The 18,269-nt window shown below is 38.6% G+C and overlaps 1 protein-coding gene across 1 annotated transcript in view; it reads right to left on the bottom strand.

Annotated features, from left to right (window-relative positions):
• Nucleotides 1-18,269, bottom strand: part of IMPG2 (interphotoreceptor matrix proteoglycan 2) — a gene marked incomplete at its 5' end in the record, with an annotated part of 72,530 nt that overhangs the window by 19,431 nt on the left and 34,830 nt on the right. The window contains 4 exons of the mRNA XM_082655590.1: nucleotides 6,882-6,967; nucleotides 8,460-8,704; nucleotides 15,369-15,389; nucleotides 17,893-17,951. Coding sequence (XP_082511716.1) covers nucleotides 6,882-6,967; nucleotides 8,460-8,704; nucleotides 15,369-15,389; nucleotides 17,893-17,951 — 411 coding nt within the window. The remainder of the gene's footprint in view (nucleotides 1-6,881; nucleotides 6,968-8,459; nucleotides 8,705-15,368; nucleotides 15,390-17,892; nucleotides 17,952-18,269) is intronic.

Below are 18,269 nucleotides of genomic sequence, written 5' to 3'. Positions count from 1 at the left end.
ATAAGAAATTACCTCTTGGGAATTCTCTCGTCAGAAGTAAACATGAGGATATCAAGACTTGATTCATGAGTAAGGCCAAAAAGATGATCTAATCAGGGGAAAGATTTCTGGCTTTTTTCTAGTAAATTTTAATATTTTAAGAGTACATCATCACAAGGAGCGAACTTAACCTTATATAACTCTATGTAGTGAAGGCAGCTTGCAATCACTGACCTGCGTACACAGTGCTCCTATATAACCCAGCACCAAACAGACACACAAAGTTGCCTTACGTTTCTGACTAGAGGGTCTAAAACTTTCTGGGTCCTCAAGAATGAGCCAGAGTGATGTCAGCTGAGTAAGACATCCCCCACTCGTATTCCCCCTTCAACAGTAACAATTTGGCATCCTCTATGGACAAAAGTGCCTTTGTGGGAGCTGTGGGATCCAGCATCATACACCAAGGGACCCAGAAGGAGTCTAGCCCACCCACGCACAGGGTAAGAAGCATACAGACCTCAGTCCTGGCTGTGGACCCTGAGGTGGCCCGTGAACTGGCTCCAGCCCCTCTCAGACACAGTCTGGGAGCCCCTGGAGAACAATGACTTAGACAGTCACCCATGAATGACAGAGCCTTTGTGGAAGTCCAGGAGTCCAACAGAGAAGCTCCAAACACACCATTTGAGCAAAAACGTCCAACTTTAGACACATTGGCGAGTGTAAGAGGAACAGTTTCCCTTTACCCACCTCATCCCTCCCCCAAGGCAGCACAGCTCAGGGCCAAGAGAAACCCTCTCTGTACATGATTTCTGCACAGCGGAAAGTGAGAGCATGTGAGTGAGTCTCTGGCCTCCCCAGCTGTGCAGGACCTTGCTAAAGAGGTCTGTTTCTCTCTCACTCTATCCAGAGAACTGAGTTGTAAACTGCACGACCAGGGGATGGGAAGTGGCTGAAAGAACGGCGGCCAGGACTCTGAACATATCACAGGGATGCAGATCCTACTAACTACATGACTGACTACACCAGGAGGTCTGACCACGAGCTGCCAAGACACCCTGCCCATGGATCCCCCTCAACTGGCCCATGGGCACCTCACCCCCACAGGCACCTCCTCCACCCTACGGCCAGCTCCTCGTGTGCACTCCCCATGGCAGGGAGAGCGGACTTTGGCAGACAGCTAGCGAGCAGGCCCAAAAAGCCAGCCTGAATCTATCCATAGGCCAAGGAGAGACGACAAAGTTAACCTTTTGCACTTCCTTTAGGAAAGCTGTCAGTACTTAGCCTGGTACACTGCAGGATCAAGAGAAGGCATACAGGGCTTCCCTGGTGGTGCAGTGGTTGAGAGTCCGCCTGCCGATGCAGGGGACACGGGTTCGTGCCCCCGTCCGTGAAGATCCCACATGCCGCGGAGCGGCTGGGCCCGTGAGCCATGGCCGCTGAGCCTGCGCGTCCAGAGCCTGTGCTCTGCAATGGGAAAGGCCACAACAGTGAGAGGCCGCATACCGCAAAAAAAAAGCATACAAGCTTAAGAATTCTGCCACAACAGGCAGCAAGAAGTGTGGAGAAGGTGTATCCATAGGAGGTCTGAGAAAAACAGAAAGAAAATATCCAAATGGCCAATAGCTACATGAAAAGATATTCAACATCACTATCATCAGGGAAATGCAAATCAAAACCACAGTGAAATATCACCTCACACCTGTTAGAATGGCTATTGTCAAAAAGACAAAAGTGCTGGCAATGGTGTGTGGAAAAAAATTTTTTCCTCATAAAATTAAAAATAGAACTACCATGTGATCCAGCAATACCCACTTCTGAGTATATGGCTAAAGGAAATTAAATCAGTGTGTCAAAGAGATATCTATAGTATTCCCATGTTCACTGCAGCATTAGTCACAATAGTTAAGATATGGAAACAACTTAAGTGTCCACTGACAGATGAATGGATAAAGAAGATGTGTTACATATATACAATGGAATATTATTCAGCCATGAAAGAGAAAGAAATCCTGCCATTTGTGACAACAGGGATGGACCTTGAGGGCATTATGCTAAGTGAAATAAGTCAGAAGAATACTGTATGATATCACTTATATGTAGAATCTGAGAAAGCCAAACTCATAAAAACAACTGTAGAATGGTGTTTTCCAGAGTCTGGCGATGGGGAGATGGAGAGATGTCAGTTAAAAAGTACAAACTTGCAGTTATAAGCTGAATGAGTTCTGGGTAGCTAATGTACAACGTGGTGGCTATAGTTAACAGTACTGTGTTATAAACTTGAAATTTGTCTAACGAGTAAATCTTAAATGTTCTTACCACCAAAAAAAAAAAAAAGGTAATTATGTGAAGTTACGGAGGTGTTAACTAACTCTATTGTGATAAGTACTTCACAATATATGTGTATCAAATCATCATATTACACACCTTAAATTTATACAGTGTTGGATGTCAATTATATCTCAATAAAGCTAGGGGGAATAAAATGAATTGACCAGATGGAGAGAGCAACAGCTCAATTCCAGATAAATGAAAAAGACAACCAACTGAATTCCAGAATGTAGAAGTAAAACAAATAGAAGCTTTTGTGTTGCCAAAGGCTCAGTGCTTTATAAGGCCATCCTTTGGTTTATAAAAATCTTATGTTAGGAAGTGGGGCTGAGCGTGCACATATGTTTGAATGTAACAAAACTATCAAATTTTATAACTAGAAAGACTCTTAAGAATCATTTAGTCCAAACTTGCCTATTAAAAATAAGGAACTGAGGTTCATAGAAGTGAAATGCCCACAGTCACAAAAAATAGAGAAAAAAAAGTCAGAACCAGATTCTGAGTTTCTAGAGTTCGGTCCCCGTGCTTCACTCACTATACCAGACTGTTCATTGAGGAATACATACAGAGGGCAAAAGGATTTCCAGCGGAGAAACCGGAGCTAGCAGACTTGGCAGTCTATTCTCATTCAGGTTAGCATATATGCACAAATCTAAAAGACCCAGGTGAACACAAAGGAGAGAAAGGAGGAAAAACCATTTTCTAATATTTAAACATCTATGTTGAAAATGGAGGCTGTTTGTATATGAGGAAAAGTTTCTTTCTTTCTCATTTTTTTTCTATTATCTAAAACTATATATGTATTCAGTGAAAAGTAAGAAGGCCATTTACTCAATACTAAGTCTGTCCCTCAAAAATGTTGGTATGATGATGAGTGTCATACCATACCAGGGAATTCACTTGTTTTCCTCTGAATTACCTAAAACCACTTATAGAGATATGTTAAAGCCACCTGTGCTTCCAGCTGAGTAAGGCACATTTACATCCTTGTAAATTCTAAGTGTGCATTTTTTTGAAATTCTAAGAGAGAAGGCTAAGCTCTTCGACCTATACTTAAGAAACTGAGTTTTATCAGACAGAGCCTATGATCTGACACACATTAGGAAAGCAGCTGAATCCTCAATGAAAAAGAAATGCTCAAGTAATATATATGATTTCCATAAACCTATAAACTCCTTTTCAGTTCATAAAAGTTAAAACAATACACAATATCTTTAATAAAAATTAAGCCACAAGTAAACAACGTAAAATGTGAAAGTAAACAACTTGACTTTTTTTTTTTTTGCGGTACGCGGGCCTCTCACTGCTGTGGCCTCTCCCGTCGCGGAGCACAGGCTCCGGACGCGCAGGCTCAGCGGCCATGGCTCACGGGCCCAGCCGCTCCGCGGCATGTGGGATCTTCCCGGACCGGGGCACGAACCCGCATCCCCTGCATCGGCAGGCGGACTCTCAACCACTGCGCCACCAGGGAAGCCCACAGCTTGACTTTTTAAATAAAGAAGGAAGACCATCTATTCCAAACAAGTACCCAGTAAAAAAAAAAGGGCAGGGCAATGAAGCTCTCTCATATATTTTGAAAGATGAACACATACATGCCAGGAATAGCACTTTATTTATTTTTATATGAATAGATGTTCCCATAGTAACAAATTCAACTCATGAATTCTTCTTTTAGTTCAATGTAGTATATTAACAGGTTCAATATTATATTGGCCAGTTTCACTTCTGCTAAGGCCAATTGAAAAGTTTGCTAAGTGCTATAGGAAGCATACTGTGCAACAAGTGATTTTCCAAACCAGGAGGCCAAAAGGTGTCAAATTCAATATCCCAACATTCTTAAGTCTAAAATAATTTCTAAAAATAAAATCGGATAAAAAAAATCTCATTTCTATTAAAGAATAGAGAGAGAGGAGTTGGGAGAAGGGGGAGAAGGGAGAGAAGGGGGAGGAGGGGGAGGAAAAGGAGGAGGGGGAGAAGGGGGAGGAGGGAACGGGGAGGAGGAGGGGAGGAGGGGGAGGAGGAGAAGCAATAATCAGATACCTCTAATTAATCATTCTTTTCTTTCATGTTTTTTAATCACCCATTAACATTGCAATGTCTCCTCAAATTGAAAAACTAAGGAGTTGGCTTAAATGCAAATAGAACCACAGAAGAGGCAACATAAATGAACAAATGAGTCCAGGTAGTGTTTGCCAATAATTAAAGGGGTAGCTTCTTTCAGCCAAGCTCTAGCCACTTTCTGCAATGGGAAATGTAAACCTAATGATATCAGATCTTCCGGTTTTCAAAAGAAGTTGGAAATCTGCATTTTTATGCAAAAATCTCCTTACTTTTAAATATTGGCTTTTTAAAAAATTTGGGGGCTTCCCTGGTGGCGCAGTGGTTAAGAATCTGCCTGCCAATGCAGGGGACACGGGTTCGGGCCCTGGTCCGGGAAGATCCCACATGCCGCGGAGCAACTAAGCCCATGCGCCACAACTACTGAGCCTGTGCTTTAGAGCCCATGCGCCGCAACTACTGAAGCCCATGAGCCACAACTACTGAGCCCATGAGCCACAACTACTGAAGCCCACGTGCCTAGAGCCCGTGCTCCGCAACAAGAGAAGCCACCTCAATGAGAAGCCCGCGCACTGCCACAAAGAGTAGCCCCCGCTCACCGCAACTAGAGAAAGCCTTTGCGCAGCAACGAAGACCCAACGCAGCCAAAAATAAATAAATAAATAAACTTATAAAAATTAAAAAAAAAAAAATTGGCCCCAAAGCACATGCCTATAGCTGGATCCAGTCAGCTGGTCTCCAGTTTGCAACCCCTGGCTTATGCAGAAATTTCTGTCTTTACATCGTTCTAAGATATCATCACAGATCTGTGGTTACGGAAGCCCTGAGTAGAATGGGATTAGAAGGAGCGGAATGTGCCATGTTCGCAGTGGATCACCACTCCCTGCCACCGCACCTTGGACGAAATCCTATGACAGCACTACTTTATTTGTGTAGAAGTCTGTCTACAACCACCAGACTGGAAACTTCTTGTAGGCAAGGCCACACCTTATTCATCTTAGTTTCCCCAGCACTTGGCACATGAAAAGCACAAAATAAATATACTTGAATTAATAAGTGAATGAATAAACAAACACCCAATGAATGTAATCTCTGATGTCAATCCCCCTCTAACCTTTTTTCTCCAACATGGAACTTGGTGAAAAAGAGTATTTCCAGTGACTCCACATTTCAAAACTGAGTTGCTCTATACCTGAGCAGAAGTAATGGCTGTATATATTGGTTAAGCCAATTTGGGGCAGACTTTCTAAATTTCAATTGCTGGATTAAAGCCAGGAAACAAGTATCTGAAATTAATTACCATTAATTTCTTCTTTGCCATATGAGACAGAAAAGAAGTCTCAAGAGGGTAGAAGGAGCAGGGAATGAAGAAGAAGGGAGTCACCATTCTGTGACTGTGTGATAATAAAAGATCGTATAGTCGTGTTGTAGACAGCTTAGTCTCTACAGGTGTTGTGGTTGTTGTTTTACCTGCACTTGAGGAAGCCACTTTCTTTTCTACTGGATGCCTCCCTGTAGATGACATGGCAAGTGGAGATTTGAAGGGGGCAGAAGAGTGTCCAGGGGAGTTAAGTGGTAAGAACAAAAAGGAAAGTTCATTCCATGCTGTTTCTGTGCAAATGGGAATGCTTTCTGCCCAGGTTAAAAGGAGGCCTGATTGGAAGGTGGGGGTGGGATGGATTGGGGTTGACATATATACACTACTATGTATAAAATAGATAACTAATGAGAACAGACTGTAAAGCACAGGAAACTCTACTCACTGCTCTGTGGTGACCTAAATGGAAAGGAAATCCAAGGAAGAGAGGATATATGTATACGTGTGGCTAATTCACTTTGCTGTACAGCAGAAACTAACACAACATTGTAAAGCAACTATATGCCAATTAAAAAAAAAAAAAGAAATTCTACAACTTCAAAGTGCAATTAAAAAAAACACACATGTAAGGATAAATAACATTAGAAATAAATGGACTTAAATATGAAAAAAAAAATGCAGGCCTGATATACCATCCCTGTCAACTAGCCAATATTTCTACTCTTGCCTTCTCTCCTTTCCATACACACACTGTTCTATATGCTTTGGAGTCTAAACTTTTTCTTCAATACAATCCTTAGAACAAAAATGTATACTCTGTAGCTATGTACACCAAATTTATAATCTTGGCTATAAAAACTATTTCTGGGTAACTTTTAGAGAACAACTCAGTGGGCACTTATAGCTTAATTATCACCAAGCAAGTATGAACCATAAATAAGCTTTCTACCATGTGTGGACTTTGGCAATGCCAAATGTGTGGACTTCATTTAACCACTGTAGAAGGCTTAAATTATCTGAACCAATACTTGGGTCCCACGAGCTGACAACTATGAATAATGTCCCAAGGATGATATAAGAGAATATGTGTAATAGGAACAGCTTGGGAAAGTCATGATACCAAAGTAAGCAGGTAAGTGTACAAAGAAGAAAAGCTTGAGGGCCTGGTTCTAGGAGTAAAACACAGAAACATACTTACCAGAATAGATGGTAAGGTTTCCTGAAGACTTGAACTTTGGGTGTTCCAAACTTGGTCTTCACTTTGGGGAAGTAAAACTCCTCTCACTAAAGAAAGAGTAACATTAAAGAACATTTTTAGCTGAGACACAATTGTACTTGAGGTTCAGGGACAACTAAAAACCAAGTTTTTCCTTTTTATAGCTTACATTTGGGTAGAACAGATGGGGAGTCGCTTAGAAAATGCTTGATACTTTATTCAAATATTGTACTTATATTAGCACAATCTGTCTAAATTACAAGACTCAAACATAAAATAAATATTCTCCCCATCATTACATTTAGGACACTCCTATATTATTTTCTTTCCTTTATCAAGCAATTTTTTACTCTTTTCAAGATTCCTATGAAGTAGTTGCTTTAAAACTGATTTTTTTTTCATTTTAATAACGAAGTTGAACTGAAATTCCAACTCATTTAGTTGATGCTAAAAATGGAGAAAATTATGCAAAACTATTTCCTTTTCGGCAGAAAGTGCCTTTGAAAAATGGGGTAAGACACCAGAGAGTTTATCACTATACCAATACTAAGCCATAAAGTTAACAGAGTAGATTGTATAATTTAATTCAATAAGATTTACTGAATCCTTGCTAGTTACCATGGACTTTGATGAGATTGAGGCTATAAACATTAATAAAGTCAAGTTTCTTTTGTGGAACTGTTCCCTATGTCACAGATAAATACATATTATAAAACAATATGAAGGACATTTATATAATGTATGTGAACACAGACAAAAAAGAAAATGATTTTGCCTGGAGGAGAGAAGGAATCAATAAAAGCTAAAAAGAAAGGATTGTCAGAAAGGTGATCTGGTGCATACACAAAAATAGAAGCAGAATCTCTCTTAATTCACCTGTTCACTGGCATAAAGGGATCAAACAGAAGTCAAAGACCCTATTTTTGGAAAATGTAAGTATTTTCCAAAATTCTTTTTCAACTGTGTATTCAGTTATCTTGTCTTCTATGGAAAACAAGTAGCATGAGATCAAAGATGAACATATCTTTTAAGATGACTGAGTCACCTAGAAAGCTGCAGCCATTCAGAACTCTGAAGCTGGCAAAACAAACAGAAATGGATTTTAGGAATAAAATTCTGAGCAATTGAAATGTACATCTACTGAAAGGTCAAAACACCTGAATTAGTTTGTACTGGATATCCTAAAGCTTTTGTTAAACTTGCTTGGAAATTCTGAGAGAACTGTTGACCTCTTTTTTAGGACACCTTCTAGGAAGTAGCTCCACCACAGGCTCCACATAAAAGGAAGACCTCACTATGTTGTTTATGGATTTAGTTTCCTAAACAACCTCATTTTGCCTATGGCGTATCTTAATCCTCATGCCATTCTTCCACCAGAAACCCCTGATTGATCTACCCAAATTATCTGCATGGCTAAAGCGCCATTCACATCAGGATGGCTTCTGTCTCATGCAGTCTAGAGAGTGCCAGAACCATAAATATTTTTGGAAATTAGTTTTCCCAGAATATACTGGAAAAGAAACTAAAACTGTACAAAGACTTAATGGTTATCCAACTTACCATCAATAAGCTGAAGGGAGTCAGGATCCAGATTCAAAGAGGAGGTCCCCAGCAAAACATTCTGGTGCAGTGTCTCAGCAATATAATCTCTGAAGTTACTAATTGTATAAACAGCAGTGGGCTTATCATCCAATTCCACAAGACCATGGTTCTCCACCTTGTTGGAGTGAAGGCTAATTAGGTCCCAGGTGGTATTGCTGATGGCATCACCATTGAAGGTAACTGCATAGTGAACATCTATGCCACTATGGATGAAAAGAGAAACAGATTAGGTCCCACCAAGGAAACACAAAGAAAGGAGCTTTGAACCCACCAAGAACAAACATTAGACCTAGAGGGAGAGTCTCAAAAAGCATGGATTCCATCACCATTCTCTGAAGACTCTGGGAAACCTTTAGCCATCCCCTTCTTCCCAGAGAACAGAGGGTTATAGATCTAAGAACATGGAAAGGGGTCTAAGGAGGCCGCAGAGTCAACCCTGCACAATACCTGAGCGTATTCTTCCCCCATGTTCTCACCCCTTCAAAGCCAACTGCTCCTTTTCCCTATCAGCCTGCTTCCTTCTTTCCCTATTAGCCTTTTTCCTACCTGATTTAAAAGAACAAAACAAAACAAAACCCTCTAACTCTACTCAACAATGGGAAATCCTCTCATATCTCTTTATTACTGTTGCTGGATGAATTATGTACTCCACAATGGGGAGTGAAGCAATGAAGAAGCTTAATTACTAGGAACTAAAACATAGTTGCCTACTGTGAAAGGAAAATATGAAATATTTGGAGATAAAGCAAATTGATGACTTTTTAAAAATATCATGCTAGAATATTTTCTAATATGACAGTTATCTAAGTCTCTCAGGAGACATACTTTTGTTTTATAGCACAGACAATTTACAGTCCTATAAAGTTTAATAGTGGATTGTAAAAAAGAACTACTAAAATGTGATGGGTTTTTTTGCCTGATAGAACGATAAATCCAAAGTTTATGATTTTACTAACCAGTAGGGCATTTAGCAATGTTGTGTCTAACTTAACAATCCTTTCCCAATTAACTATATATACTTCTTTCAAATGCTCTAGAAACTAGGTCTCATTTTTCTGTTGGTTCCCTCCTTAATGTGCTGAATAAAAGTTTGACAAGTGCTAAGAAATAACTTTGTCTAGGAATGGGGCCTTTTCACTATCTTTCCACAAGCAAAGAGAAGATTTCTTGGAATAAAGGATAAAGTGAAAATAATTAGTAGGACATGATATGTCATTTGATATTTTCTTAAATAGTCATTTTGAAGAAACATCAGAATATAAAATTTTTAAGCCAACAGAATTACTCCTTCTAGACACTCAGATTTATCTAACAGCTAAAAACTAACATTTTTGTAAGTGCTTACAATGTGACAGGTATTTCACAGGCTTTAATCTCACTTAATATTCATAATAACCTTATGAAGGTTTTATTACCTTCAGATTATTATTAAGAAACTGAGCTTTAAAGAAGTTAAAAGACTTGCCTAAAATTTCACCATATATAAGGGATAGAGTCAAGATTCAAACACGGATCTGCCTGACTCCAGTACCTGTATTCTGAACTACTTTGCTACACTCTCAGTAACTTTAATTAAACTACTACCAGAAAAAAGTCATTATGAGAATGGCTTTGCTCTACTCATCATTCTGGCTTCCAGCCAGTGTATAAGACACAGCCATCAGAGGCAGTACCCAGCAAGACACACCAAGATCCCTCCAGAGGAAAGGAGAATACCACCCTCCCAAAGAGAAACCACTGAAGGCAGATGTGCAGTGGAAATAATCTGCCACCTTCAGACATTCTACAGGAGCAAAATGATGCCCAAAGCAAAGCACTCAAATAAATTAAGCACTTCCTCCTCTGAGCTCACTTATATATTCCTTGATTATAGCCTTTGCTGTTTTGTAAAAAGATTCTGTTTATAGTGACTGCCTTGCAGTCTCTCCTTGAGTTTCTATCTCCAATGTTTGGCTTGGTACCTGGCATTAAGTGCCTATCAAATTAACAGAAATCTATACCTGCCTGAATATAAAGAGAAAACTGCAGCCTAATTAAGGTATTCATATATCTCAAAAAAAAGTGTCAGGATAATGAGAAGTGTCTCATAGAGTCTAGAAAAAGGGTTAGTCAACTAATTTATGCTACCATTAGTGAAAAGTTTCTGATCAGTGTATTGTGGCTTCCTTGTAACACAGATCCCTAGACTGGAGACAGCTGCAACAGGCTAGCATGACTTTGATACTGGCCATTAGGATCACCCAACTTCCTTTCTCTGATCTCAAGCTTGCAAAAGGAACTTTTGATTATAATTCCCTACAGATTGTCCTATGGGGAAAGAATGCATGAGCTAAGCCAATGCAATAATTAGTCAGTCGGCAGATATATTTCTTGCTTTAAATAGATCAATCGGCATTGTATTTTGTGGTTTGGTTAGCATAAATTGGTCTCAAGAGACCTCTCCTTCCTGGGAACACTGGCATTCTGATCTTGTCCAGGGCCTACAGGGGAAGCCATGAAGGTGTTACCCCTCACCTGCCACAGAAGCAGCCAGGCATGATACGATGTTCCTGTCCCACTCTAAGGTCAGTAAGGTTTTCCTCCCAGATCTGATAAGCTACCACTTCCAACAGGGTGGTTTAGGGAGCTTTAAAGTGGTAATTGAGCATTTTGACACCCGGATGCCCTACTAAGTGGCGAGACATCTGCTTGTCATCTGTAATTCCCTCAAACCCTTAATTTTTCATATCGCAATATGTTGATTCATGAGTAATTCCTGATCTCCTTTTGTAAAGAAATAAATCCAGTAAAACATGCTAAAATGGCCCCAATGTGAAATAAAATAGTATGAGGGACACTTACTGGTCACAACTTACCACACCACATGTGTCCCAAGCATTTAGGACACAATACCTGGCTCACAGCAGTTCACTAAATACTTTTGAAAATAATGAAAAAACAAACGGTCAATTTTATTCAGTAATGCAGGCAGATAAGACCATTGAATTTGTGCCACTTAAATGACAGTATGTGATACTCCTGACTTAATCTGAAGGGTTTTTAAGTCTCTAAATATGAAAGAGTAATTTTTCACCCTAAAGAGCACACATATTATCCTCATACATTTGTGTCTTCTGGGTAATGATTTTAGGGACACTGCTTCACAGCCAGAACCCAGCTCTGTGAGGATGTGCATGCTCTTTCCAAGCTCTGTGGGATGGACCATGCCTACATCTCCAGAAAGGTGAGCTTCTCCTTGGGATCTATGCCCAACCTATTAACATGTTAATATGGCTCTAAGACTCTAAGGCTCTAAGGAAGCAGTGATAAGGGAAAAAATGGAGAAGAAAAGGTTGTGCCAGTTAGCACTTGAGCTACAAAGAAAATCAGACAAGGCTACAAAGAAAATCAGACAAGGAGAGTCAAGCCTTTACTGAGAGCCTACCTGTGCTTTGCATGACTTTTAAATAGCATAGGGAGAGGACCAAGAGAAATGTTCCTGGATCAAGAAATCTGAGCAAATCAGGCAGTCTGGGTTAGATCACTAGCCTTACTCTTTACTGGCAAAATATAATTTGTCTCCCAATGTTTCCCTTGGACTTCTAAAAATAACACTTCTAATATCATCTACCTTGTCTAGTAAGGATAAATTCTTTAAAGAAGATAAAATGCCTCACAGAGATACTGCAATTTATTAAAAAGTTTTTGTCCTGGAAAGAGAACTCAAAGTAATGCTTGAGGTATCAGAAAACCATTTATTCTCAGATCGGAGAACTTCAGCATGACCCAGAACAGACTTAGTTCTGGCATGGTAAATGGAATACAGAGACATCTCAAGATGAGGAACAGAATAAAAGCCAAGAGAAAAAGAAAGTACATAAGACACAGAATGAACACTGGTGACAAAACGTTATCTGACTGAAGAAAGCTATGCTGGCTCTCTGCACTCAGCAACTCCAAGTTAACCAACCATCACCATAGCATCATCTTTCATCTTCTAAACTGAAACGACTGCTATGTAGAGGAAAGTTTCTCTGTCTGACTGCTATTTCCAGAGACATCAATCATGTGGAGGTGAAATTTACCCTTATTCCTCACCTCTAATGCCCTGATTGGCTGTTTGATGTGTGCAGGTTTTAAATAGAAAAAATAATGATACCACATCTCGTGACAACTGATCAAACTAAAGATATTTCAGAGAAACTCAGACATCCCTTCTTCTCTCATACTTCTATTAGGAAGAAGGTGCATACTTACAAGGCCTGGAGCTGAATTTTTGAAGTGTGTGTACCAGGCAGATATTTTGTTTATTCACTTCAAATGGGTCCTAATAACTTAAAATAATGTGTGCATCTTGAAAGAGGTACAAAGCAAATAGAAAATTTCATGTGTATATAAATGCTTATGGAGAGAGAGAGGGGTGTTACATATTATATAAATAGACTATTTCTGTGCCACACATTCATTCACACACAGCTCAAAATAAAAGTATACCAGAAAGTTATGAATAAACTCCACCAACTGGTTAATATCTGACAATACGGAACAATTTTAGAAACTGTACTTAGGTTAACAATTCTATCATAAAATCTAATGGTTTCATATTGAATTGTTGTCTGTGTCCCGATAGAGAACTTAGCACTCAGCAACTGAAACCATTCTTTGATCACAGGATTAACATCAGAATTCGGGTTGTTTTAACATTCTAATCTCCCCAAGAGGGCAGCAATTAAACTATCTTTTGGTTGAATATTGACCATCAACACATATACCTATAATATAAACACACAGAGCAGTCTGCATATGCTAAGAGTACAGAAACCCAAATCCTGATTACTTTGGACAAAATATCTGATACCCTCTAGTCACGTAAGCTACGTCAAATCAGTTTGCCTCTCTAAGGCAAAATTGCCTCCAAAAGGAGAATGAATATTCTCATTTTCACTATCTTACAGGGATATAAGAAAATAAAATGAAAAAACAAAAGAACCCGTACTTTGACATATCTCTGAAAGCACTTTTAATTAGACTGTGTTCCTAGATGATGGAGACCAACAGTTATTCATTTTTGCAGGCACAAGGTTTGCCCAATTAGCAGACACTTAGTGAATATTTGCTAAAATAATATAAATGAAAATGAGGAAGTCAGAAAGCCCTTTTCAAATATAAGATATTATATTTATATCTTATATAAATGAAGGCATAATGACATGGATTGACCTGGAGTGTATTACATTTAGTGAAATAAGTCAAACAGAGAAAGATAAATACTCTATGTTATCATTTATATGTGGAATCTGAAAAATAAAATAATCGAATGAATATAACAAAACAGAAACTGACTCACAGATATAGAGAACAAACTAATAGTTACCAGTGGGACGAGGAAAGGGAGGAGGGGCACGATAGGGGTAGAGGATTAAGAAATACAAACTACTATGTATAAAATAAATAAGCTACAAGGATATATCGTACAGCACAGGGAATATAGCTAATATTTCATAGTAACTTTAAATGGAATATAATATATAAAAATACTGAGTCACTATGTTCCACACCTGAAACTAATATAATACTGTAAATCAACTATACTTCAATAAAAATATTTTAAAAAGATATTACAATGAAGAAATATTACCGTATCTCTGAACATCTCTGTACTTAGCTTATGAATTTGCTTCATGTTTTCTATATGGTTATCAATCTTTCAAGAGAAAGTAAATTTTAAATAAAGTTGAGTTCAAAGATAAAATGACAAGCAACCTTCACAAGGCGAATTGACTATGTTTTTATATTATGCTTCTAAGAAGTTCCAGAGAGCAGCTGTTTTCGCAAATGAACTATGATAGAGATCAGCTTTCTCCCTTTCATTTACCACTTAAAATGACACTTGATTATATTATTCAATGACAATAGTATACTTGAAAGTGTTTTCATTAATGCCAGTTTTTATTCCAATTTTAAATTAAGTATAACTCAATATTTTAAAGTATTTGTTGTAGGCTATATTGTACAGCACAGGGAATATAGCCAATATTTTACAATAACTATAAATGGAGTATAACCTTTAAAAATTGTGAATCACTATGTTGTACACCTGAAACTTATATAAAATTGTAAATCAGGGCTTCCCTGGTGGCGCAGTGATTTGAGAGTCTGCCTGCTGATGCAGGGGAAACGGGTTCGTGCCCCAGTCTGGGAAGATCCCACATGCCACGGAGCGGCTAGGCCCGTGAGCCATGGCCGCTGAGCCTGCGCATCCTGAGCCTGTGCTCCGCAACGGGAGAGGCCACAACAGTGAGAGGCCCACGTACCACCAAAAAGAAAAAAAAAAAAAAATTGTAAATCAACTATACCTCAAAAAAATTTTTTTGATTTAAAACTAAATAAAAATAGATTAAAAAATAAAAGTACTTGTCAGTCAGCAGCCTATGACAGAAGTCTGTAAACTACAGCCTGTGAGCTAAATCCAGCCCACTGTCCATGAGTTAATGGATTTTATATTTTAAATGGTTGAAAAAAATCAAAATAACAATATTTTGTGACGTGAAGATCACATGAAATTGACATTTCAGGGTCCATGAATAAGTTTTATCGGAACACAGCCACGCTCATTCATTTTCAATATACTGCTTACATCTACTTTCATCTGACAGATAGTGACAGAGGTGAGTAGATGCGACAGAGGCTGTATAGTGTGAAAAGGTTTGAAATATTTACTGACTCTTAACAAAAAAATGTTGGCCAACTCATCTGTAAGGAGATGAACAGTGATACTGGAAGTAATAAAGAAATTAAGCCACACTCCCTTGGACGTTGGGCTACCATATTTTCTGAACTACCTCCTCATTAGGTGGACAGTATAGAAAGTGCCAAAAGTTACTCTACCTGCCATTTTCCTTAGGGGATCTGAAAACAAAAATGGAAAGTGTTAAGCAGAGTTTAAGAGCGTTATAATTGTCATATAATTCATCAAACTACAAGTTCTTAATGTACTTCCTCTGAAATGTTTCTTTAAATGAAAATGCTTGTATATACTAGATAATGACAAATTCCTGTACATTGAAGGAAGATAGCAAAGGTGGAGAAAATATTCTATTTTAAAATCAATAGTCTTTACTGTCTTCAAACTTGTTAAAAATACTTTTAAACAATTAATATATGGTTATCTCTTTATAAATAAACTTTTTTTCAGTAGATCAGCAGAGAACTCCAGCTGTTGGCACTAACAAAATTGGGAACACTTTTGGGGGGATACAATGTGTTATGTGGTATTAAAATGAATAAAAGAAAATCAGATGGTATATAGTAAGGTTCTAAGGGGTTGGGAAAGGTCAGGACTGACTAACTTATAGGATACTGCATAGCCTTTAATATTTATTTATTTAATATTCATTTATTTAATGTAGTAGAACTTCCCATGTGGTATGCATTTTACAAAAATTAATTCATTTAATCCTCATGAAAACTTATTAAGGACCATGAACATCCCCATATTACAGGTAAAGAAACTGAGAAACAAAACAACTAAATAATTTACCCAAAGCATTTAAAAGTATTTTTTAGTAAAGCAGGATTAATATAAATTGTATAAATTATCTTTTTTATACAAAGGAGAAGTTAAGGCTTGTTAATTTATCCAAAACCATCCAGCCAGCAGTGCCAAAGGCAGGATTTAAACCTAGACAAGTTGATCCCAAAGGCCAAACTGCCTTTCAAGTGCTGCCAAATGAGAGAGGACTTCAAAAGCCTCACCTTCTCAGGCTCTCATGTGAGCTTTAGTCACAGCTGGAGGCAAGTATCCTGTGCAAAGGGCTAAGGCTGAACTGGGAGACAGGTCATGGTGTGAGAGTAGGTGGAGGGTCAATTTACCATGCTTGCCCTCGCCCCTGCACCAATAATTAGCCGAGTGTCCTTAGATAAAACACTTAAATTCCCTGTGCTCTGGTTTCCTTGTCAGAAAAAAAGGAGGATAACAATAAGTCTTTCACAGCATGGCTGTTGGGATTAAATGAATTAATATAAATACTGGCACACTGTGCTCGATTTAATATAAATACTGGCACACTGTGCTCGTAAGTGCTTGCTGTTATTTCTGGAAAACCCAGAAGTTGTGACAAGACTATGCCAAAGATGCATACACTGTTAATTATGCTCATGCTCCCCTGCATCCAACAGGTGGGCCACAGCTACCACCCACATGCTCCAAACCTTCAGAGGACTCAGTCTAGCACAGAGGTTAAGAGCGAGAGCTATAAAGTCAGCCACTTTGTTTCAAAATCCCTCTTATGCTCTAACTTAAAAACTCTCTGACCTTGGGCTAATACTTCATCCTTTTAAACCTGTTTGCTCCTCTGCAAAATAAGTATTAATAATGATATTTTTGCTGAAAGAGTTGACGATTAAGTGAGCTCAGGAATGTGAAGAGGCCAGAAGTATTCACTCAGTAAATGTTCACAAGTATTATGCTGCAGGTCGTAAGTAGGGAAGAAATGTCTTAAAAAGAGGTGTCTGGGGCTTCCCTGGTGGTGCAGTGGTTGAGAGTCCGCCTGCCGATGCAGGGGACACGGGTTCGTGCCCCGGTCCAGGAAGATCCCACATGCCGCGGAGCGGCTGGGCCCGTGAGCCATGGCCGCTGAGCCTGCGCGTCCGGAGCCTGTGCTCCGCAACGGGAGAGGCCACAACAGTGAGAGGCCCGCGTATCGCAAAAAAAAAAAAAAGAGGTGTCTGATTTACCCAGAACTGTTATGTTGATGAACACATCCCTTCCAGAGCGGCCATACACGGAGACGTCAAAGTCACCTTAGTGTAGCACTGACGAGCATTAGGAGCACGCTGAGGTCACATCTAATCTGACTTCAGGCTCCCTTCAGTGCCAAATAAAAGCAGTGTGACTTGTCAGCAGCAAGCTGAGGACATGAATTCCTAAGTTCTTACCCTGGCCCAACTACAATTTAATATATCTCCTTGAATATATTATTTTGCCTTTTTCTGACTCAGTTTCTTCACCTGAAAAACCAGCATTAGGAACATGAATTTATAGGATTGACATATACACACTACTATATATAAAACAGATGACTAATAAGGACCTACTGTATAGCACAGGGAACTCTACTCAATACTCTGTAATGGCCTATATGGGAAAAGAATCTAAAAAAGAGTGGATATATGTATAACTGATTCACTTTGTGGTACACCTGAAACTAACACATTATAAATCAACTATACCCCAATATAATTTTAAAAAATAAATTTTTTAAAAAGGAATATGAATTTAACAAAATAGTATTGAATTACAGTATTCACATCATTTTGAATCATTGTTAGAGTATACATAATAAACACAAAACGATATTCCATTTGAAATAAAGAGTTCCACAAAACATGTGCATTTTTAAAGTCTATTTACCTAAAGTCAAGTACATGAATGTCCTTGTAGCCCAGTAGCCCAGTAAATGCATTTTCCACCTGTTAAAAATAAAAATAAACTTTATAGCTATGTAGAAATGTAAAAAAAGTACATAGAAAAAATGCTTTTAAGAGTCAAATATAAAGTGCCCTGTTTACAGCCATTAGAAGCTTGTACACACATATGGATATATGTGGATCAGAAAGCTAAGAAAATTATAATTGTTACAATGTTAGAAAATAGTTTTTACATCACTGCCACATTTTCCTTTTTCATTTTGATTTTTAAGGTTTTGATGTGCTTTAATATTAATTTTTTCCAAATTATAAAAAACACACTTTTATTGGCAAAGCACTGTTTTTTCCCTTATGTGATGA

This window comes from Grampus griseus (genome assembly GCF_964374135.1).
Source record: "Grampus griseus genome assembly, chromosome: 5".
In the NCBI taxonomy this organism is placed as follows: Eukaryota; Metazoa; Chordata; class Mammalia; order Artiodactyla; family Delphinidae; genus Grampus; species Grampus griseus.
The sequence above is the reverse complement of the archived record's forward strand: the minus strand, read 5'-3'. Positions and strand labels throughout refer to the sequence as shown.